Genomic DNA, 22,949 nt, shown 5'->3' on the forward strand with positions numbered 1-22,949 from the left:
TATTTCAAACATTGGTCCCAATATAGAAACATTTAGAACTGAAAAGGGTTTACTTTCAAGACAAATGACAACTCATGATCAAAGGCTTATTACTATTTATTAGGTGTGACTCAATAAGACATGACAAGTATGTTGTTGACTGTCATGTCACACAGCAATGCCTTTCATTTCTGTTGAGAATGATGAAAATCTTCATGTTTAGACAGACAGTTGATTCAGGATCAGCTGAAAAGAGTTTTGATGAGGGAAAGCAGAACGGGGCCGAGTGCAGAACCCAGGCTGTTGGAATGAAAACTACAAGCGTCAAGACTGAAACCCACATTTCAGTCCCTGTAGTCTCTGCCCTGGTTTTGATTTCTGTAGCCACCTCGCTGGTAGCCCCCCTGGTAGCCTCCTTGGTAGCCTCCTTGGTAGCCGCCCTGGTAGCCTCCCTTGTTCTGCTGGTAAGAGCCTTTATCTGTTGCCGTGCAAAAAGAAAAACAATCATTTAGACATATCCACCAAGTGTTTAGTCAGAGGTCAAAAAGCAAATATTGTCTCAGCGTTTTAATACAATTCACAATGCCACAACTCAAAAATAACCTCAACAAGCAACCCACATCATTAACGAAAATTTAAATGAACTAGAACAGGGGTCGGCAACCCAAAATGTTGAAAGAGCCAATATGGACCAAAAACATAAAAAACAAATATGTCTGGAGCCGCAAAAAATGAAAAGTCTTGTATAAGCCTTAGAATGAAGGCAAATGGCGAAAGGCGAAATGTTGAGAAAAAAGTCGAAATGTCGAGAAAAAAGTTGAAATGTCGAAATTAATGTTGAAGTACAATCTCGAGAAAAAAGTGGAAATGTTGAGAAAAAAGTGGAAATGTTGAGAAAAAAAGTGGAAATGTTGAGAAAAAAAGTGGAAATGTCAAGAAAAAAGTCAAAATTTCGAGAAAAAAGTCGAAATGTTGAGAAAAAAGTTGAAATGTCGAGATTAAAAAAGAAAGGAAAAAGGAAGAAAAAAAGAGAAAAAAGAGAAAATAGAGGAAAAAAAAGGTCAAACATTTTTGAAAAAAAGCTCCAGGGAGCCACTAGGGCGGCGCTAAAGAGCCGCATGCGGCTCTAGAGCCGACCCCTGAACTAGAATTTTGATTTCCTTTAGAAAAAAAAAAAATGGCTTAAACATACCTCTACCCCCGTAGGACTTATTTTGTTGGTAGCCACCTTTCTGATCTGTAATGCAAAGGGATTCCAGTTAGTTTCCAAAACAGCAATGGAGGTAATTTAGAAGTAATAGAATTTGATCATTTGAAAGGCCTTTAAATATGGTGAGTAATGCCGTCTATGCTCACCTCTGTTGAAGTAACCTCCATAAACACCCTGTTTGAGGTCAAAGACGCGCTCATTATTCTCCACCAAGTTGCCCAGTTTCTCTGCCAGCTGCAGAGCCATGTTCTGCAGAGAGGTGGGCTCCGTACGGTGCATCACCACCGTCTGTGTGGGCTGGTCCAGTGAGGCCTGTTAGGAACAGTACAGAAGCATTTAGAGGATTTTCCATAGACACTGAAAAATGTGTAAAAACATTAGGGGTGTAACGATACACTAATCTCACGATAAGGTACGATACACGATATTGAGGTCACGATAACGATACAATACGATATTATAGCAGTATTTTTTTAACAACCTTACATGAGGAACATATGACTGGAAAAAAATGTCTTTTATTTGAAAGACACAAAATACAAAACAATGCTGTGTGTTTGCCCTATTGTTACAGTTTGTAATGCTTTACTGTTTAAGTTTTAAAGAGAAAGCCAGGCCAACCATTTTTTGTAATGCTTTATAACTGTTTAAGTTTTAAAGAGAAAGCCAGGCCAACCATTTTCCACAAACTGAACTAAAAGTAAATGTCAGGTTTGCATTATGCATTTTCAGTTTCATACAAGTAAAAATATTTTGCCACAAACGGAATAGTTTCTCTCATGTATGATTTGACTTTTTTCTTTTCCAGAAATTTAACAACTAAAATTAAATAAATAAATAAAAGTAAATAAATACATACAATTTTACATCATAAAACAGATTGATTCATGCTCACCTTATAAGTGTAAGAGGAGATTTATTTTTGTTAAGGTTATTTTGGTAATTCAGGGTTCATTATTTTATAAATATATTCTTTATATTCTGTAAATCAGGGACTATAATGACACTAGTCAGTTTATCTGTAGTAATTAGTATGTTTTAGATTGGGCGGAGTGATATGCCACAGTACGGCACTAGGTGCTGTTGATGTTCTAAAATCCTACACTGTTGAGCGGACATTAAAGTACACTGGAACTCAGCAGAAGTTTCCCCGTGTTTATCCTACTCACGACCCCAAAAAGGTTTAATTTGATAAGGTAAGGCTTAACTCCACACCAGACTTAAAAGTTCAGAGCTCAAAACCCCCCCAATGGCACTTTTGCACTAGTCTCACTTCAGCCCGGCTCGGCTCGGCTCTGCGCGGCTTGACACGGCTCCACCCGTGTGTTTTCGCACAGCCAGGGGAGAAGTGGGCAGGTTGGGGTGAAGCTACTGTGACGTACTCGATTGCGCAACCGCTTTGTTCATGTCGGCGCTGATGAGAAATCAGCTGGAGCCGCGAGCGGCTGAGAGTAAAACAGCCCGTCTACATCCCTTTTTTAATTCTCTCGTCAGCCACCAGGTTTATGAACATCTGCACCTCAGAGTTGGATCACCAAACAGACGTTTTGCGCTTTATAATAAAATCACCGCGAGCCGCGGGTCGCTCTCGCTCTGACTCCCGCTTCCTAATTCAAACGTCTGACGGCCCCGCCCCCCGACCAATCGGTAGCGAGGAGGGTGGTGACGTCAGAAATAGTCCCGGCTCAGCCCGCTATAGAACCTCGCTGAAATGGTTACAGAAAAAGGTATCGACTTGGAGCGGCTCTACCTGTCTCAGCCCTAGTGCGAAAGCGCAAAATGGGGCCGTAGCGGGTAGAACCGAGGAGAAGCGATACTAGTGCAAAAGCGGCTCAAGAGTCCCATGATTGAGACCGGTACTAGTTTCTTCTGAGCGGAGTAAGATTTTGGTCCGCGGGTCGAGGCGCGGTCGGATGCGCGTTACTAGTCAACACAATAGATTAATATTAATAACCCAATATCGCGATACACTTTTTGCCACCTCCACGACACGTTTCGTGACGTTTTTGTATCGCGAAATTTCGTGGCAAGATATATTGTTACACCCCTAAAAAACATATAAAAGAACATGTAAAGATCTAACAGAAATTAGATCATGTACAATGCTGATGTTTACTAATCAATATCCACTCAAACTGAAAAGAGAAACCTTAAAACCTACCATAAGTTCCTCATTGATGATCATTTTGCTGATAATGCTGTGAACTGTTGGGATTTCCAGCTGAAACATCTCAGATAGTGTCTCCATGCTGAGGATCACAGAAAAATTGTTTCACCACCATGTTTTTCCAAGTTAAATCCTCATATTTAGATTAACTGAAGCCAAGCTTTAGTTTCATGCTTTCTGGACTGCAAAGGGATTGAAAATAATTATTTCTAATCTGCAGATACAAACTATAACTTCAGCTTGAAGGTGAACCAATCCACAAACCAAAAATATATAAAATATCAAAACTTCTACTGACCTGATGGAGTCATATACGCTGCTGTATGTGAACAGATAAGTCCTCAGTGACTCCTCCTGGATTTTCCTATTAAAAAAAAAATGACATCGGTATCATAAAACTGGAGGCATTATGAAAAACATAAAAACCTAAATTATTAAAATTAGTGATACACCGATTGTTCGGTAACCAAAATTGTTTGGCCGAAAATGGCAAAAAAAACACTTTCGGTGTTCGGTGGAATAAGTGGGAAAAAAAGCGAACAATTAATAACGGCGTAGTAATATAAGGAAATAGACTGGCCGCTCCTGTAACGGTTGCACCACAAACATAAATCGTTGGCCAACCAAAAAGTAACCACATAAGAATTTTACCTAACATTCACCAGGAGGTGGAACCAAAACAACATAATGCTGGGAAATTAAAAAATGTTCAGTTTTTTATGTTCAATAAATATTTTCTACCTTGTAATTTTGTAAAAGATTTTTTTTCTTTGAAAAGCATGCCTAAATCCAATTTATTTGATTTATGCAATCGTGAAAAAATTGGCAAAATAAATGAAAAACTGCGAAGAACCATGTTCGGTATTGTTCGGTATTCGGCCAAGTGTTTATTATTATTTTCGGACACAAATTTTCATTTCGGTGCATCACTAATTAAAAACACACATAAACCCCAACAGCAACATTAACTGGGATTAAGGTTCAACAGCAAGAAAGTAAGACAGAAGTTACCTGACGAGCATCTCACGCACTCGTTGGGCCTCAGGAAACAAGTCCCAGACTTTACTGTTCATCTTCTCGTTGATGATGAATGAGTGGCAGGTTCGCCAGTCTCCCATCTTCATGGCTTTGCTGGCTGCCACCACATGCTCCCTCATGCTCTCGGGGGGTCCTGAAGATCAAACAGAGGAACAGTTATGCTCACGAATGTCTTTGTGAATTAAAACGTTGTGTTCTTTAGAGTTCAGTTAGCTTGTTTTATACCCAGCAGCGGCTGTCTCTCCCCAACCCTGAGCTGGTGATGGAACTGCTTGCTGATCATCCTGCGACGGGCGTCAAATTCATGAGCAGCCATGTAGGGGATTTCCAACAGCATAGCTGACACCAGGTACACACACTCCAGCAGCTCCAGGTTGATATGCATGTGGAAAGGAACCTATGATGGAGCCCAAACATTATGATGAAGTTCTGTACCACAATAAAGTCTGTTCACTTTATGGAAAGCAGTGGTTTGTTTGAACACAACATTAAAATGAAGTGAAATGCCATCAACGTTTCCCCCTATTCTACGACGGAGTATTAGGGCCAAACTAAGACAAAAAAAAAAGAAAATTACGAGAATAAAGTCATAATATAATGAGAATAAAGTCCTAATGTTGCGAGAATAAAGTCGTAATAGAATAAAGTCGTAATATTATGAGAATAAAGTCGTAATATTATGAGAATAAAGTCGTAATATTATGAGAATAAAGTTGTAATATTATGAGAATATAATTTAACTCTAAGAGCAGTCTTCTCCCTGTGTTAAAACAAGGAATATTGACTAACTTCTGAAGTTATATTTATATATAATATATTTAATATTACGACTTTATTCTCAAAATATTACGACTCTATTCTCGTAATATTATGACTTTATTCTCGTAATTTCCATTTTTTTTGTCTTAGTTTGGCCTTAATACTCCGTCGTACTATTCTCTATCTGCCATCAGTTTAATACGTTTCACATTTTCCTTTTCTTTGAAGAACCTACATAAACCTTCAATGGTTGCCAGATTGTATGGCTTCCATCAAATTACTAAAACATATCAGTCAAAGAGGCAAGATCACGAAAAAACAGGGGAAACAAAGGTTTTAAGGAATTTACTCTGGGGCAAATTAATGTAAAGAAATCTTATGGAATTCAATCCCTCGACCCTCGATAAGCAGAAAAGACCATTTATTTATGTTACAAATCTAGATTAAACTACGCAGACCATCAACAAAAGAAATTAACATGATGGACTTACTTGTCGTCTCTTTTCAATCTTCTCTTGCTCAGCATTCCTCTCCTGCATGTTCCTCATGAGCAAACCCTGACCCAGAAGCTCCTTGGCACGACCTGATGACTGGATGTCGAGCAGTGCATTGTGGGCGTCTTTAATCATACCTTGCCTAAAAGCGCAAATGCCAAGCTGGACCATCGTTCTGTTATACAGGATCTGGAGGAGTAAAATAAAACAACATGAGGTGGGGACAACATAAAAACGGGTGCTTGCTATTCTAATTTAGGAGTCTTAAAATATAGTACCTACTAGGCATGTGTTGAAAAAATCGATTTCCCAAGTCTAAATCGATTCTCATATTAATTCCTAAAAATCGATTCATATGTCTAAAGATCGATTTTTTTTTCTTTTATTTATTTATGTATTTTTTTTTTTCATCATTACATTACAACTTTTGGTTATTTTTTTGTTTATCCCCAAAAAAGGAATTCTTTGTTGGACACGAGAATAACTGGTGCCATGTTTTTGCCTTTAAATATGTTTAAAGGTATGAAAACATTAAAGTGTTAGGTTATAATTGCATAAATTGTCTATATTTCATTACTTTATATACTGTCTTGGGGTTACATTTGCAAAAAATGCTAAAAACCAAATGCTCAAAAATTAAAAACCAAATAAACCGAAAATGGAACAAATAAAAACGGAATGTGGGAAAAAATAAAACCGATTTCATCCCTCTCTGTTCGCTGCGCTGGATCTGTTTGGTAATTCTGTCCCACGATGTTTCTGAAAGCAGTTCTATCAGCATTCTGGGAGCTGATTGGTCCTTACAGCATCATTAGCTGCCAATACTTGCTGTTGAATCTCAATACTAGTAGTAATATTTTGCATAACTAGTCATATAATTCCTGCAACAGCTCAAAAAACAGTTTTAATAACACTAACCCAAATCAATATCGGAATCGAATCGGATCAAATCTTGATAATCGATTCTGAATCTTAAGAATCGGAATCGAATCGATTCTTGATATTTGAATCGATCCCCAGCCCTAGTACCTACATATGTTTGGTGTACTTTTGAGTTAACCAACCTGCACAGGTGGATCAGAATGCTGGATGTTGTCCTGCAAGTGGCTCATCAGCATCAGGTCCCGGGCCTGGTACCAGCGAGAATGGAGGGCGTGGTGGTAGATGTGGCACAGGATGGCGCAGGTACGGATACGGTCAGTCCGATCTTTGGCATAAATGAACTTGCAGAGCCGGTCCATGATCAGAGCACTGTCCTCCCCCTCGCTCTCCTCCTGGTCCTGCTCAGACTAAACCGCACGCACATGGAATTCAGTATCTCAAGAAAAAAAGCTGCACAGTTCAAGAGAAGACAAATATAGGGATGCAACGATTCTCGACGTTGTCGACAAAAATCGATAATCAAAATTGTCGACAATGAATTCCATTGTCGACAGACGTGTTTTTCCAACGGAGTGAGGCATCTCACTTCAATACGTTCTCTGCCAAGAGTCGAGTATGCGCGATAGCGTCTCTGCCGAGTGGTAGCGGGTAAACAATAATGACGGCGTCCCGTCCTGTAGCAGCTGCATGTAACAAAATTTCTAAAGTTTTGGAGCCTTTTAGCCTCGATACGGTAAATAAAAAGATGACTTGCAAGGTTTGCAAAGCAGACCTTGCTTATCGCGGGAGCACGTTGGTAATGAACAAGCATTTGAAGAAAAAGCACGTCGGGTCTGGGTGACGGTTTCAACAAATGATACACCAGTTCAACCCAGAGAACGTCCTGCCATCCAGAACCGATTTCACCCACTTAATACAGAAAAAATATGAGACGTTTTATTTTATTTTTTATAACACATTTGGCTGTTCTTAAAAATGAAAAATAATGGATAGATATTTATTTATTCATGGATTTATGTCTGACTGATCACTGCCTGTCCTTGGTTTTAAATAGGACATTTTCTTAACTTTTTGTATGAACAGCGGCAAAGTTGATTAAAATATCTACAGGACTGTCTCAGAAAATTAGAATATTGTGTTCTTTATTTCTTTATTTTCTGAAATGCAATTAAAACAACAAAAATGTCATACATTCTGGATTTATTACAAATCAACTGAAATATTGCAAGCCTTTTATTATTTTAATATTGCCGATTATGGCTTACAGTTTAAGATTCCCAGAATATTCTAATTTTTTGAGATAGGATATTTGAGTTTTCTTAAACTGTAAACCATAATCAGCAATATTAAAATAATAAAAGGCTTGCAATATTTCAGTTGATTTGTAATGAATCCAGAATGTATGACATTTTTGCATTACAGAAAATAAAGGACTTTATCACAATAGACAAGTCCTGTATTTTTCATTGAAGTACCCATCTTTCTCGTGTTTATTATCATTTGTCACATAATTAAAGCAACATACTAAATTTAAGAAAAAATTACTAATTATCCGATTAGTCGACTAATCGTTTCAATAGTCGGTGAGTAGTCGACTATTAAAATAGTCGTTAGTTGCAGCCCTAGACAGATATATACCAAACCTGACTATTTTTTTTTAATTCGTGTTCAAAGAAGTCTATTTTCATAAATAAACTGCTGATAAAATAAACTGCAAATAAAAAGCAGTCAAAACAAGAAAGTTCCTTTAGTTGCATTTACTCCACCACACAGGCTGCATCCCTTCAACACTCCTCTCACCTTGGTTTCTCCCTGGAGGCCAAGACTGCGCCTGTGAGCTTTGTAGTCAAACTTGTAGTAGGTGTGCATGATTCTGCGCAGGTAGACACGGCAGATCTCTTCTGTGCTGCCTTTGTTCTCCAAGTAGTTGAGCAGACGGTCAACAAGGCCACAAACTCGCCCCTCGTCTTTCAAATTGTCAACATATTCTGTGATGAAAAACAGGAGCCAAAAAGATCCATAGCTGCATGAGATGTGCGTAGAAATTTCCATTTATGCTGCAAATACTAATTTCATCCATGAATTTTAAAGAAATTATATTACAGTGATTATATACACCCCCACTCAAATGTTTTGACGAATGGGTAGGTGTGTCCAAACTTGATTGAAGTTTATACATCTTAACAGTTAAATACAACGAGGAAATAATCCAGTTGGGTCAGTTTTAAACCACCTACCTTGTGAATGAGGATCGGTGTTTTGCATGATCTTGGTGAATTCTTCATCCATCCTTTCTACCAGCGTTAAGACACATCCACGCACCCTGAAGGGCTGAAAATGTGCACAACAGTTACTCTTTTTTTCCTTTTTCCTCACTAAATGTAATCCCCTGGCTATTGTCTCACAACAGACATGAGTTTTTAATATTGTTTCAAGGATGCTCAAGGCATGAACAAATAACACTGCATTCAGAAATGAAAAGAAAATGTATCAGCTAGACCAGGGGTCGGCAACCCAAAATGTTGAAAGAGCCGTATTGGACCAAAAACACAAAAAAAAAATATGTCTGGAGCCGCAAAAAATGAAAAGACTTGTATAAGCCTTAGAATGAAGGCAACACATGCTGCATGTTTCTATATTAGTTAGAACTGGGGGAAGATTTTTTTTTCATTATGCACTTCGAGAAAAAAGTGGAAATGTCGAGAAAAAAGTCAAAATGTTGAGAAAAAAGTGGAAATGTCGAGATTAATGTTGAAGTACAATCGCAAGAAAAAAGTCGAAATGTTGAGAGAAAAGTCGAAATGTCGAGAGAAAAGTCGAAATGTCGAGCAAAAAGTCGAAATGTCGAGCAAAAAGTCAAAACTTTGAGAGAAAAAAGTCAAAATGTTGAGATTAAAAAAGGAAAAAGGAAGAAAAAAGAGAAAAAAAGGAAAAAAGAAAAAAAGGAAAAAAAAAGAGAAAAAAAGGAAAGAGAAGAAAAAAGGAAAATAAGAAAAAAGAAGACAAAAGAAAGAGCAAAAAAGAAAAAAAAGGAGAAAAAAAAGAAAAAAAGATAAAAAAAGAAAAACAAGGAAAAAAAAGGTCAAACATTTTTGAAAAAGCTCCAGGAGCCACTAGGGCGGCGCTAAAGAGCCGCATGCGGCTCTAGAGCCGTGGGTTGCCGACCCCTGAGCTAGACAGTGCTGAGGTTGTTTGAGCTCCTTTTCCTGCTTTCACTCTGCAGTTTCCTCATTCAAACTGCCCAATGACAAATATAAAATCAGTAAGGGGAAAAAAGAAAAGTCACCTGGTCAGAGACAGCTAACATCTCACTGTCCTCAGCAATGTTCTCCCCAATGAAGATGTTACTGTTCTCAAACAGGATGTCCAGCAGCTCATCAATACATTCCAGGCACTTCTTCCACATGTCAGCCTAAAAGGAAACAATATTGAAAAGACTTCAGTCCAAACTGAGACATTTTAAATTATATAATTTATTCAAGTATTTTTACTCTTTCAAATCTCTCTACCAGGATGACTGAGGGATTGTCAATGAATTCATCCTTATTTTGATCAAAACATTTAACTTGTGTTTCAAGCTTTAACAAGTTCAAATAAGATATATATTTAGTGATGCACCGATTGTTCGTTAACCGAAATTGTTCGGCCGAAAATGGCAAAAAAACACTTTCGGTGTTCGGTGGAATAAGTGGGAAAAAAACCGAACAATTAATAACGGCGTTGTAATATAAGGAAATAGACTGGCCGCTCCCGGAACGGTTGCGCACCACAAACATAAATCGTTGGCCAACCAAAAGGTAACCACATAAGAATTTTACCTAACATTCACCAGGAGGTGGAACCAAAACAATATAATGTTGGGAAATAAATTTTTTTTTCAGTTTTTTATGTTCAATAAATATTTTCTACCTTGTGATTTTGTAAAAGATTTTTTTCTTTGAAAAGCATGCCTAAATCAAATTTATTTGATTTATGCAATGGTGAAAAAATTGGCAAAATAAATGAAAAACTGCGAAGAATAATGTTCGGTATTCGGCCAAGTGTTTATTATTTCGTTTTCGGTCACAAATTTTCATTTCGGTGCATCACTATATATATATATATATATATATATATATATATATATATTTATTAATTAACAGACGTCTGTGTCTCTCACCTTCATGAAGGCTGCCAAATTGGGATTGTAGTCGTACAAGGAGGCGATAATGTTGATCTTAATCTTGACCAGGATACCTTGACCCAAGTTATGCTCAGCAGAAATAGCTGCCAGAGCGTGAAGTAGTTCAATCTGGGCAGCCCTGTTAACGGAGGAGGAAGAGAAGTAGAGAAGTGAGAATGAGATCAGAGGGTAAAAGTAAATGTTCACGCTTGTGATGGTCCTCTTTAAGCGGGATTTGTAGATCTATCTATTAACTACGTACACAACCCATGTTTGGGACTGACAGTCATTTTTACTGATATCGCAGCATTCTTTTGATCTGAATTAAACAAGGAATTGGAGTAGTACTGGGAAATATGTAGATGGAATTACCGGTACGGTTTCTCAGGATGTATATGCACTCTTTATATCATAAACAGTTACTTTGTTTCTTTTCTACAACCACAAACCAAGGGCAATATGGGGGGAGATTCAATATCTTGCCTAAAGACATGTCAGTAAGCGGCAAGCCTGGGAACTGAACTGCCCATCACCTGGTTGGAACATACGCTATTTTACTTGCTAATCCATGGCTGCACCAGGGCATTAAATAATACAGACAAAAATAAAAACAACAGAATATGGCTGCAATGGTACCATGCGTTCGTTTGGCACGCTGATTGTGTACCCCCTTATGAAAATATGCAAAATAGACGCGAGATGTAATATTTACGTGAGTTCTAGAGGTGCTAGTGTGGGTCAATGTCAGTGCTCCCAAGTAGAGACTTCCAGTATTACACACACAACGCCTGTACAGAGGCGCTCACTTCCCGGCTGGATGTGTATGTGAACATATGGGAAGGTGTGGTCCAACTACAAATATATGCCAAAGCCTAGACATCTTTCTTAATAACAAACATTTTCTATAAAATTTCTTTCTTTCTTTCTTCAGGTGCAAGGAAAAAACACGGGAAGAATTTGTTTACTTTGCTTCTTGCTTCTTTAAGCCGGGCATACACTGTGCGATTATCGGCTCGTTTTGAGACGATTTTCCAGTCGTGCGACTATTTTTTGGATCGGGACGGATTTCGACCCAATCGTTGCTCGTGCCTCGTGCAGTATACGTGGGGTAACGACAAGAGATTAACACCTCACGACGAGCTCCCGATCACAAATCGTGTGCTCGCAAGAAAATCAAGCGTGTTTGAAATCCTGGTCGCTCCTCGTGAAGGAATCGCACAGTTGAAGCAGCTACGACCCGATTTGCCTCATCCTTTCGCAGAGAGCATGCACAATCTCTGATGTCACATCAAAAACTATTATTTGTAGTTTAAAGTGTTGCAAATTCACATTACAAATCATATTTTAATAGCAGAAAAAAATACCGTATTTCCCACGTACGGTGCGCGTCGCCGCGTACCCTACGCCGTAGGCTCTGCGTTGGTGTAACACGGAACCATAAATCAGCCTTTAGTGTGCGCTCTGCGCTGTTCTGAACACAAAGAAGTGTTCATTTTGCTGCGAGACCGAGACACAACTTTTGCGGTATGCATTCATTGTTGTGTCTAAAAATGATGCGCACTGCCCACCCATTCAGAAACGGTACAGATATTTTGGCATTTTTTTAAATATATATATATAAAAAAATAAAATTATAAAAAAATAAAGGATCCCCATAACCTTTGATTGGGTGGGCAGGACGCACGTTTGGGTGAGCACAGCCCACCCCTGCCCCAAAACCGGCCTCGAGTTCCAGTACACAGAGGTCCGACGGGAGGATTATGATCGTATAGTGTGAGCAGACGGAGCATCCGAGCATCGGGTCGTACAGTGTGAGACCATAAATCGTGGGCTGTGAACTTTTGAACTCAGCAATCTAGTCGTGCAGTGTGAGATGGGACTGTCTCAAACGATTTAAAATATCGCAGTGTATGCCCAGCTTTAGGCGACTTGTTTGGACATAATCACAAAGTTTGTTGCTAATCATGTTAGTGAATGATGCTGCGTTACCTGTCTGTGCCCTTTTTGCCTCTTGCTTGCAGGATCTCATGCAGTTTCTTCACCACCACCACTGTGTTGATCTCGGTGCCTTTAGCAAACATCTTGGGCTTCTCCTGATGGATGGACGGCACCACAAAGAAGCATGCATGTTTCTCTCTGTTGTCAAATCATGTGATAGCTTCTTTTCAGAAGCCTGTTTGATCCAATTCATATTTCCTCAAGGAATTAAATTGATTGTTTGCATTAAGCTTATAAATATTATAAATTAATTGTCAGCTATTGTTTAAACATCATGGTAGATTTGATTTACAATTCCTTACTTACCTTGACAAGAGGGGCACCTCCCTTAACCTTCTCCCAGCCTCCTTCAACCTCTTCTCCTTCCTCCTCACCCTCCTCCTCAATGCGCTCTTTCTTTTTGAGCTTCTTCTTTTTGGCCAGTTTCTTATCACTTTTTTCGGTACCGGGGGCCCTGAGGACATTTACATTTTACATTATATGCAAATATTTATGGAGTACAGGGCTGCAAATAATCACATTTCTTATCAATAAATCAAATTTCCTTGTTTCAAAAATAAAAACACAAAACAATAAAAATGTCTTGCACCGAGATTCACAATAAGAGACTAGACATGCCTCTTGAGGAAGACTGTGGCCAGGGATTTGCCTTTGTCCTCATCATCATCCGAACTCTCACTGCCACTTTCTTCAGTCTCTCCACCCCAGTCTTCATCATCGTCATCATCACTAGAAGAGGACTCATCCTGTTGGAAGGAGGAGAAAGCTCTGCATTTTAGCTCAGGCATCTCATTAAGCTTAGGTGTAACCAAACTACATATAATAATCCATCATGTCATCTTACCCCAGATCCCTTGGCAGACTTGAGGAACTTGCTGGCTTCTGAAGGGCCGTCAGGTTTTTTCTTTAAAAAGGACTTGACATCACCTGTTTCACCATCACTGTCAGATGAGGAGCCTTGACAAACAAAGGGAGGGGGTTTAAGACAGTGCTTGAACTTAACTGGTATTAACATTATTATTCCTTAAAATTCTCATGTTTACTTATAGAATCAGAACGTTTCCAACAAAATGTAACGCTGAATGACGGGTTGTGATGCAGTAAAAAAGTGGGAAAGTATATTTGGAGTGTGCAAAATTCTAGTGACCAGGGCTGGGAACTTTACTGATTACATCAATAATTTGAGTAAGTAGTTTATGCCAATGTTTAAATTGAAAATTTTCATTTAAATCTGCATTATTATGGTATGCCACCGCCATGTTTCCATCAAACTTTCAACATCATGCAAGGTTCCCACCCTCCCAAGAGTTGTCTTATGATGCAGAGAAATTCACAATGTAGCAGTTTGTAATTAAAGGTGAATACATTTCTTTTTTTTTTCCTTTTTTTTTTACGGTGAAAAATCCGTTTTCTTAAAACATTTTCCCCAAATAGACACTGTTTTTTCAACTGTCTGGTGTTTCGTATTTCTAAACAGTTACAGCCCAGTTGTTGAAAAAAAATCTGTTTTTACCCACATGCTGAATTCAATACCTGATATAACATTTCTAACTAATCAACTATTTGTGATAACTTAAGAAGTAAACTATTGCCCTTTGTAACGTGAAAGTTTTTTTTTTTTTTTTTTAATCACACTTGGTGTAAAAAAACAACTTTTTTTTTTAAAAGAATTCTTTTATCTTCTTTAGATTTTATTCTTTTCCTTGAGATAATACATGTATTGTTATCTATTTAAAGCAGAACAAATAATGATAATAGTTGGCCAATGTACTAGGCAAAAACTATTGTTTTAAGAGTGTACAACTGTTACTATGGTTGATCTAATCTGTTTTAGATATAAATTTGTTCCTAAAATGTTTCTTGAGTTATTAAGAAATGAAAACATGCAAAAGCAGCAGGTTTTACCAGAATCGTCCATTTCCTTCTCCTCCTCTTCATCTGCAGACTCCTGAGGGTTCTATGAGGAAAGAGATGACCATTTCTCTTCCCACATTCTCATACATACATCTTTGTTTTCAGTTCTGAAGTACAGTAAAACGGTGAGAAAGCTTCGCGAATTACCTCCTTGTATGCAGCGATTTCTGTTTCATAATCTCTGTTGTACTTGCGGATCTTCTGACGCAGTGTGCTCAGGGCTTTTGCATTATTTTTGTTCATTTTCTTCTTGCCCTCTTTATCCTCCCAAAGCTGTAAGTAAAATAATGTTACTCACATGCTGTAAGAAAAGCAAAAATCAAGTTGTGCTTGAAGGCTTGACACTCACCTGGTTCAGATAGTCCTCCAAGTCGGCCAAGAGTCGAATATAGAAGGGAGGAATGCCCTCTTTGTCTACAATGTTCTTGCTTTTTATGAAAGCTCGACATAACTGCTCAAATTCTTCCAAACATTTGGCCATGTCACGGATCTTCATAGCATTGCGAATAGTCTTAATGAAGTTGGTTAACTCCTCAAACCTGAAATGTAAATGGGAAGAAAATCACACCAAATTTGACAAACTTAAGGCCCTGTGCCAATACTCCCCCTACCCCTCGTTTTCATCCCTACCCCTAATGGTCAGTTGAGGAACTGCAATTTTCTTCATTTCCTAGATTAAGGGCCAATCCCAATACTCCCCCTACCCCTACTTTTCAGCCCTACCCCTAAATTTTGCGCATTCCCATGAGGGTAGTGGTGTCCCAATTCCTCTTTGCATGTAGGGGTAGTGGGCATAACGAGGGGTAGGGGGTATGAATTTAGCCCTTAAAAGCTAGGGATTTCAGATGCTGACTCGCCGACAGAGGGCCAGAAAAATTTCCCAGAATGCCTTTCGTCGTCATTTGCGGACTGAATCCACAAAAAAAACATGGCGGACATTTCTTATTTTTTAGTGAATAAAATCAATATTTTGAGTTAGTTTCTGCATAAAAATGAGTTTTGATTACATTTCTAGCGAGAAATATATATTTTACTGTCATAATATTCACTCAGTGAATGTACATAATCACTTTTTTGCCTGTTTTTTGCAACCTCGCCAGAATAAAGGCTGATTTATAGTTCCGCGTTACACCAACGCAGAGCCTAAGGCGTAGGTTACGCGGCGACGCGCGCCGTACGCCGTACCCTACACCGTAGGCTCTGCGTTGATTTAACGCAGAACCATAAATCAGCTCCGGAGCCGGCAGACAGAAATCCTGAAATTTTCGGAGCAAATTTCTTAACAGGCGTAGCTACAACTGTCAGATTTCATCTATTAAACCAACATTTATCTTCCTAAATGATTTATTTCAACCAGCAGTAATTCTCAACAGAGCTGCCAGGGGACGACGGCGCAGGTTGACCTGGCGATCAATCCTGTACTCCGGTTGCTGCTTTCTTAACAGGCGTTATTTGGATAAACTGAGCCCAGGTTGGGGATTTTAAAGGTTACTTTTACACCTGAAAAAATATTAAAACTTAATAAAGTGGCATATTAACAGCGCTACAGCTGAAATTAAAACAGCTTTTAATCAGCTTCCTGATTAGGAGTAGGGATGAAAACGAGGGGTAGGGAGAGTATTGGGACAGGCCCCTGGGAAGATTTCAAGTGCCCTAAAATCTGTCCCTTCTTTTTTAGGGGTAGTGAAGAGAAGAAGGGCGAGTGAAAGAAAGTAGGGCTAGTGAAGAAAAGTATGGGGTGTATTGGGATTGGGCCCAAGTCTGGAGAGTTTGTCAACTTAAAAAGACACCAACCTTTTATCTTTGGCGCTGCGCACCACCCTTTTAGTGTCCTCCTCATCATCACTTAGAAGCAAAGACCTGCAAAAAACAACACAGGTGTGTGAGATTAAACCAAAAATAATCAAATAAATCTATTACATAAAGCTTTTTGAAAGGTGGGCTTACTGCTTGAAAGTGGTCCCTGGTGCTTTAGGGGTGATCTCATCGGCGGATGAGGATTCCTCTGACTCGCTGTCAGACCCGGTGGCAAAGAAACGAGACATTGCTGAAGAGAGCTGTCAATCTGCAAGACAAAGTTAAACATGAGCAATGGGGTTTAACTAATTGCATCCGCTAATCCACATCTAACATATTCTGCTCAATATTTCAGATGAAATGTGAAGAACTGATGTACATGAGACACATTTTGCCTTTTTAAAAAGGGAAACTGTGCCCATCATATATAGGGTAGAACAGTGGTTCTCAAATGGGGGTACGCGTACCCCTGGGGGTACGTGAAGGCACTCCAGGGGGTACGTGAGATTTTAAAATATACTTATATTTAAAAAGTAGCATCCCTGCAAAAATCCATTAAAAATAAATATTTCATAAATAATTGAGGAAAATATAAGTCTAAATTCATAAAATGAATTTTATCTTCAGGAGTAGAAAACCCCAGAGTCTCCCCCACACCAGGATGGTTCCACCTAACCTGTCAATCACCTGGCTTCACCTGTCAATCACTTGGACCAACAATGGAGTCGTGGTTGAAGCGTAGCAGCAATATTTTTATGTTTAATAAATCAGTTACTGATGGCACAGTGCTCTGTTTTAGGTCTTTTTTTTACAACCAAAAGTGCTTTGTGCTGGTTAGGGGGTACTTGGCTGAAAAAATATTTCACAGGGGGTACATCACTGAAAAAAGGTTGAGGACCACTGGTATATAATCAGAATCAGAAAACAGAATCAGAAAGGGGGTTTATTGCCAAGTTTGTCAACACACACAAGGAATCTGTTGTGGTGATTGGTGCAATAATAAAAAATAAAATAAAAAAAATATATAAAAAAAATATAAAAGCAAACAAATATATATGGAGATAAACTAAGAGATAGAATAAAGTAAAATGTATAACAGAAATAAACAGAAATGTACAATATGAGGATTAAAAAGTGCCGGATATGAATCTTTACAAAAAGTTACGTAAGATGACAGATAAAGAGTATAGACAGAAATGAACAATATGGGGTTTTTAAAGTGTCGAGGTAGAATGGGGTAGAACATGACACATTTAATGCACAAAAAATAATCACATCCCCCAAAAGGACTATTTATAGTTTCCTTATACCTAAAAGAAGTAAAACGTTTTCATTTACAGGTTAAGACTAAATAACTTACTATTATGCACACGAGGTTGTTGTTTCCAGACTGTTGTTGCAGCTGGCTGATGCAACCAGCAGCCAGAACAAAATAACCACTGGAAACAACACTTAAATTACCGTAAACCGCAGAAAACATAACTTTTAAGGCTGATAAAGACTCTGTAAAGGACTAATATCAAACTGACCGTCAGCCCAGCGTGTGCAGCTATAGCTCATATATATGGCCCTTAACGGTTAATTCAATTTAGGGACAAGCTGTAATGAATCATGTGGCACGTTTTATCTGTTTTTGGCCACATTTGAAAAACGCACTTCACATTTGCACTTTTGGAAAAAGATTAAATCAACGATTAGCGGCTCTGGCGAGCTAAGCGTTAGCAGCAGGCCTCGCTCCATGTGAGCCCAAATGACACAAACACCGGCCTTTTCACCGAAACAGCCGACAAGCTGCGTCTAAACGGACCAGGTGCTCACCTACGTCCTCTGGAAACCAATACTGCAATGAAATTCAGTCTGTTCTGCTGTAAAATCCAGTTTTGCTGCGGAGAGGCGACGAAAAACGTGTGCGAGAGCAGGCCGGTCCTAGCGAGGGAGGAAGCAGATCCCCAACACATAGAAGCTACCCCCAGATCTACAACACATAGAAGCTACCCCCAGATCTACAACATAGAAGCTACAGCCAGATCCCCAACACATAGAAGCTACCCCCAGATCTACAACACATAGAAGCTACCCCCAGATCTACAACATAGAAGCTACAGCCAGATCCACAACACATAGAAGCTACCCCCAGATCTACAACACATAGAAGCTACTGTAAAGCCCACACTGTTTATGTTTACTAGTTCATAGTATTTTATATTATTAATTTTTCCATTGTGGTTTTAATTGTCCTATCTTACTGGACTCACCAGACTTTACCAACGGTCCCTGAATGCACCACAACCGTTATGAGTGAAGGTAGTTTACTTTTTCCTTTTTTTTTACTTTTCATTGCGAATTAAATCAGTATCTGGACTCTATTAAGTTTTGTAATAATTCTTAGGCAATCAAAACCATAAATGTATGTAAATGTTTTGGCTTTCTGTTATAATTTCATCCCCCCTGGCTGGTTGTAATGTGTTGTGCTTTTTGTTTTGTTTTTTATTTGAGTTGTACTCTTTATATGTTATAATTCGACGTGAATTTGCATAATGTGAAGTTTTGTTATCATTGTTATGTTTGCAATTGTTAATAAAAAAAAAAAGTTTACTTTTTCCTTCATGTGGCTGCAGATAGATGGTGCTATTTTCTTCCTCTGTTTTAGCCATCCGCCTGTTTTTTGAGTTATTACTGTGTGTAGATGCCTAAAGGTGAGCTTATTGACATTATAAGGTGAACTGAACATCAGCATGTTTATCCGTTCACACTTTGTTTAAGCTACAGTTAAATTGCTGTTATGTAATATATTAGTTTTGCTATTATGTTCATTTATATTGTTTATAAACCTCTTTGGAGGTGGGTGTGTTATATTAATTGGTAATTCGCTGTATTATTTGATTGATGAATACATTAATGATTAATTAAACATGTATGTTATGTTATTTACTTCTATTCTGGTTTCGGTAATTAATAGGTTTTTTCTCTTGTTTTTATTGTTACAGACCACAGTTAAACAAATTCATCTGACCTGGAAATCTGTATCCGTGTCCTTTAACTTGGACACACATCCGTACCTTGCCGCTCTAAATCAGATATTTCCTGGAGACCCCAATTCTCCTTTTTAACATCAACAATAACGAAAAATAACTTATTTGACAATTTTCACCTGTTTCAAGTAAATTTTCACTTGAAATAAGTAGGAAAATCTGCCAGTGGGACAAGATTTATCTTCTCATTACAAGCAAAAAAATCTTGTTCCACATGCAGATTTTTCTACAAATTTTAAGTGAAAATCTACTTGAAACAGGTGAAAATTGTTTTGTTTTTTCCAGTGATGAGTCTTGTTTTAAGTGTAATGAGATTTTTTTTTACTAAAATGAGACATTTTAACTAGAAATAAGACAAATATTCTTAAGATTTTGAGTTTTTGCAGTGATCCATTTTACTTATCCCGTGAAGGATAGAGTCATATTGATAAGTTCAGAAAACTGTTTTTTATTGTTGTGTTTTGATGTATTTGATGTAAGCCCAGTGGATATTTAAAGCTTACAGAAGGCTGCATTTAACTGCTGCTATGTCATTCCTGCAGTATTTCTGCAGGTGTTTAGGTCAGTGCTATTATTTGTAATATATTATATTATTTGTAATCAGCACAAATTATGATAAAATCCACCATCCCCCCTGATTTCTTTTTTACAACTCGAGTACTGGGTGGGATCATGATGTGATGAACCTCTTTACAGAGACAGATTTCATCCAGAATTTCAGGATGTCGAGGGCTACCTTCCAATACATCTGTCAGCGCCTCTCCACAAGACTCTCAAGACAAGACACTCAGTTCAGGCGACCCATCTCCCTGAGAAAGCGTGTAGGAGTTGGGTTATATTGGCTGGCGACAGGGGCAGGTTACCGGACTATGTCCAACCTGTTTGGCATTGCAAAGTCCTCCGTTTGTCTCATTCACCACGACTTTTGCAAGGCCGTTCGCCATGTCCTTATGCCTGACTACATCAAGCTACCTCAAGGAGACGATCTCTGGGAAGTCCTACAAGGCTTCCGACAGAGGTGGGGTTTCCCACAGTGCGCCGGAGCGATTAGTGGGACTCTTATCCCCATCATTGCCCCCGAGGACAATCATGTGGACTACTTTAATCGCAAAGGATGGCACTCTGTTCTTCTGCAGGGGGTTGTGGATCATCAGTTCTGGTACGTCTATTATGAAATGATATCTCTTCCACATCGTTTTGTCATTCTACTAGTGCTACCATCATTAATTGAGTAATCAGTGTTACATGTAAAGTGATGCTGCACTGTGATACAACCAGTCGTGAGAAGTGTCATTATTTTTGACGAATCAATTGTTTATCCTTGTTACTTTATACTTTTGTTCACCTAAAGTACAAAATGTGCAATTTGCACTCTAATCAGTGATGGAAAGTAACTAAATACATTTACTAAAGTACTGTACTGAAATACAATTTTGAGGTACTTGTAGTTTACTTGAGTATTTCCATGTAATGCTACTTTATACTTCCACTCCTACATTTCAGAGGGAAATATTGTACTTTCTACTCCACTACATTTATTTGACAGCTTTAGTTACTTTTCAGATGCAGATTTGACACAATGGATAATATAACAAGCTTTTAAAATACAACACATTGTTAAAGATGAAACCAGTGTTTTTTTGTCTTTTGACGTCTTAACTCACTGGTATTAGATCTAGTTGCTTCTTTGTTTTTGTTTTTACACTCATTGATAGTTGAAATTTGGCCTACAAAATTACTTAAATGTTATACCATAGTGCACTATTGCCTCAAAGATTATTCATTGATTGGTACTTATTTTCATAATTGTTTGCATTGGTCTAAGTATGAAATGTTCAATTCATTCCATGTCCCCTCAACAGTTTCACCAACATCTACACTGGATGGCCTGGAAGTGTCCACGATGCCAGGGTTCTCAAGAATTCCCATATCTACGCAATGGCAGAGAGAGGGGAGCTTTTTCCACCAGTGAGTTTTTTCTGAAACACAACCCCTCCCCTCTATTTGGAGACAAAGCACATAATGTCACTTTAACGTTGCAGTTTGTGACAATATAGGGTGAGTAGAAATGGGTAGACTTACACATTATAATATCCCTGGTAAATAAATTAAACTCATTTTATATTTCCATCATCTAAGGACACCGAAGAGATCAACGGCGTCCAAATACCAATCATGCTGCTCGGTGACCCTGCTTACCCCCGACGAAGCTGGCTGCTCAAAGGGTACACTGACGCAAGGGCGCAAAGATACTTTAATGAGCGCCACAGCAGGGCCAGAATGACTGTTGTTTCTTTGCTTTTCTATTGTCTCTTTGCTTTTCTGGAGGTTGGTAGCCAAAAAAAGAAAGTTGATAATATAGGATAGGCTTTGATAAGCAGTCTGCTTCTGCCTATGCCTTTTCAGTCATTGTTCAACACATGATTATTGGTTTTGTGTGAAATGTCAATGCTGTGCACAATGTTTTTTGGTGTTGTGTTGTTTTTGTGTTGTCATGATTGAATAAGCTTCATTCCTTCATTGCATCACCTGCGCACCAGTGGGCATAGGAGGTAATTGGCATCAGAGGTTAAGTAAGGGAGACACAGGTGATCAGGTGCATGGAATTAGGAGCTGGGAAGCCACACAGTTTTTCAACTGTGCATGGAGTGTGTGTGTCCGCATGGTTTGTTCTGTAGCCAGTAGCCTAATGTGTTGTTTTTGATAATACACAAGCTCGTTTTTTAACCTCTCATTCAGCACCCAGGATTTTGTAGGTGTTGTTTTTTAAAGCTTTGCACATGTGAAATAAAGTGTTCAACGCAGCCCCCTGTCAGACCACTTTTTTTGGAACCAGCATGAGTTTTTTCCCTCACATAGCATTTTTTGTTGTTAGATTGCCATTACAACTAATATGATATAATATAATGTAATACATAATAGGCTATGTATTTATAACGTTTGGACACAGATTAATTGCTTTGGCCTATATTTATCTGTGGTCTACTAATTTATGACATTTATGACCCCCATACTGTGGGTTTTTTCAACATATATGCTTTTTACATCCGTATGTACTTTTTACAGATGTGTATCAAGGGTCTTTTCTGTGACTATTTTTGCATATTTTATTTTTGGAATATCTCATCTATGCTGCTGCTGCTGTCATCGGGACACATCCCTCAAGTGGGATGGATAAAAGTCTTGTCTTATTTTATCTTGAGCAATGATGTACACTCCTACAAATGAGTTTAAATGTATTTGTATGGATAGATTCTAAGAGCATCCAATCTTTTATGGTGGTATTGTTGCCCATTAACTCAATGGAATAGATATGTTTTAAAAAAATGAGGTAAAAATACAAATTTGAATGCAAATACGGAGACTCCAGATATTGTTAAATATTGTACCATAGTGGTTTTGTTTGCATGTGTGGTTTTTGACACATTTAAAGGGTATGGTGGTTCAATAAGCTAAAATCTCTTTAGGAAAAAAATACTTTTTGCATGAAATATCATTGAATTTTTAGTTATGCTTT

General features: G+C 38.3%; 1 protein-coding gene across 2 annotated transcripts; it reads right to left on the reverse strand.

Annotated features, from left to right (window-relative positions):
• Nucleotides 1-78: 78 nt before the first annotated feature.
• Nucleotides 79-18,362, reverse strand: eif3c (eukaryotic translation initiation factor 3, subunit C). Of its 2 annotated transcripts, none has more exons than XM_061708208.1 (23): nt 18,219-18,362; nt 16,551-16,668; nt 16,398-16,463; nt 14,953-15,142; nt 14,751-14,876; nt 14,595-14,646; nt 13,534-13,646; nt 13,308-13,435; nt 12,996-13,143; nt 12,681-12,784; nt 10,689-10,830; nt 9,816-9,941; nt 8,767-8,860; nt 8,330-8,517; nt 6,712-6,936; nt 5,645-5,836; nt 4,620-4,791; nt 4,368-4,527; nt 3,655-3,720; nt 3,351-3,438; nt 1,336-1,501; nt 1,172-1,216; nt 79-457 (listed from the first exon to the last, which is right to left on the reverse strand). In XM_061708208.1, exons 2-23 carry the CDS (start codon nt 16,646-16,648, stop codon nt 324-326), a joined length of 2,823 nt encoding a protein of 940 aa, XP_061564192.1. In that variant the 5' UTR covers nt 16,649-16,668; nt 18,219-18,362; the 3' UTR covers nt 79-323. The 2 variants fall into 2 exon arrangements, with proteins under 2 accessions (XP_061564192.1, XP_061564193.1); XM_061708209.1 differs by having other exon boundaries at nt 18,223-18,331.
• Nucleotides 18,363-22,949: the final 4,587 nt, after the last annotated feature.

The sequence above is a fragment of the Cololabis saira genome, chromosome 19 (genome assembly GCF_033807715.1).
Source record: "Cololabis saira isolate AMF1-May2022 chromosome 19, fColSai1.1, whole genome shotgun sequence".
Lineage (NCBI taxonomy): Eukaryota > Metazoa > Chordata > Actinopteri > Beloniformes > Belonidae > Cololabis > Cololabis saira.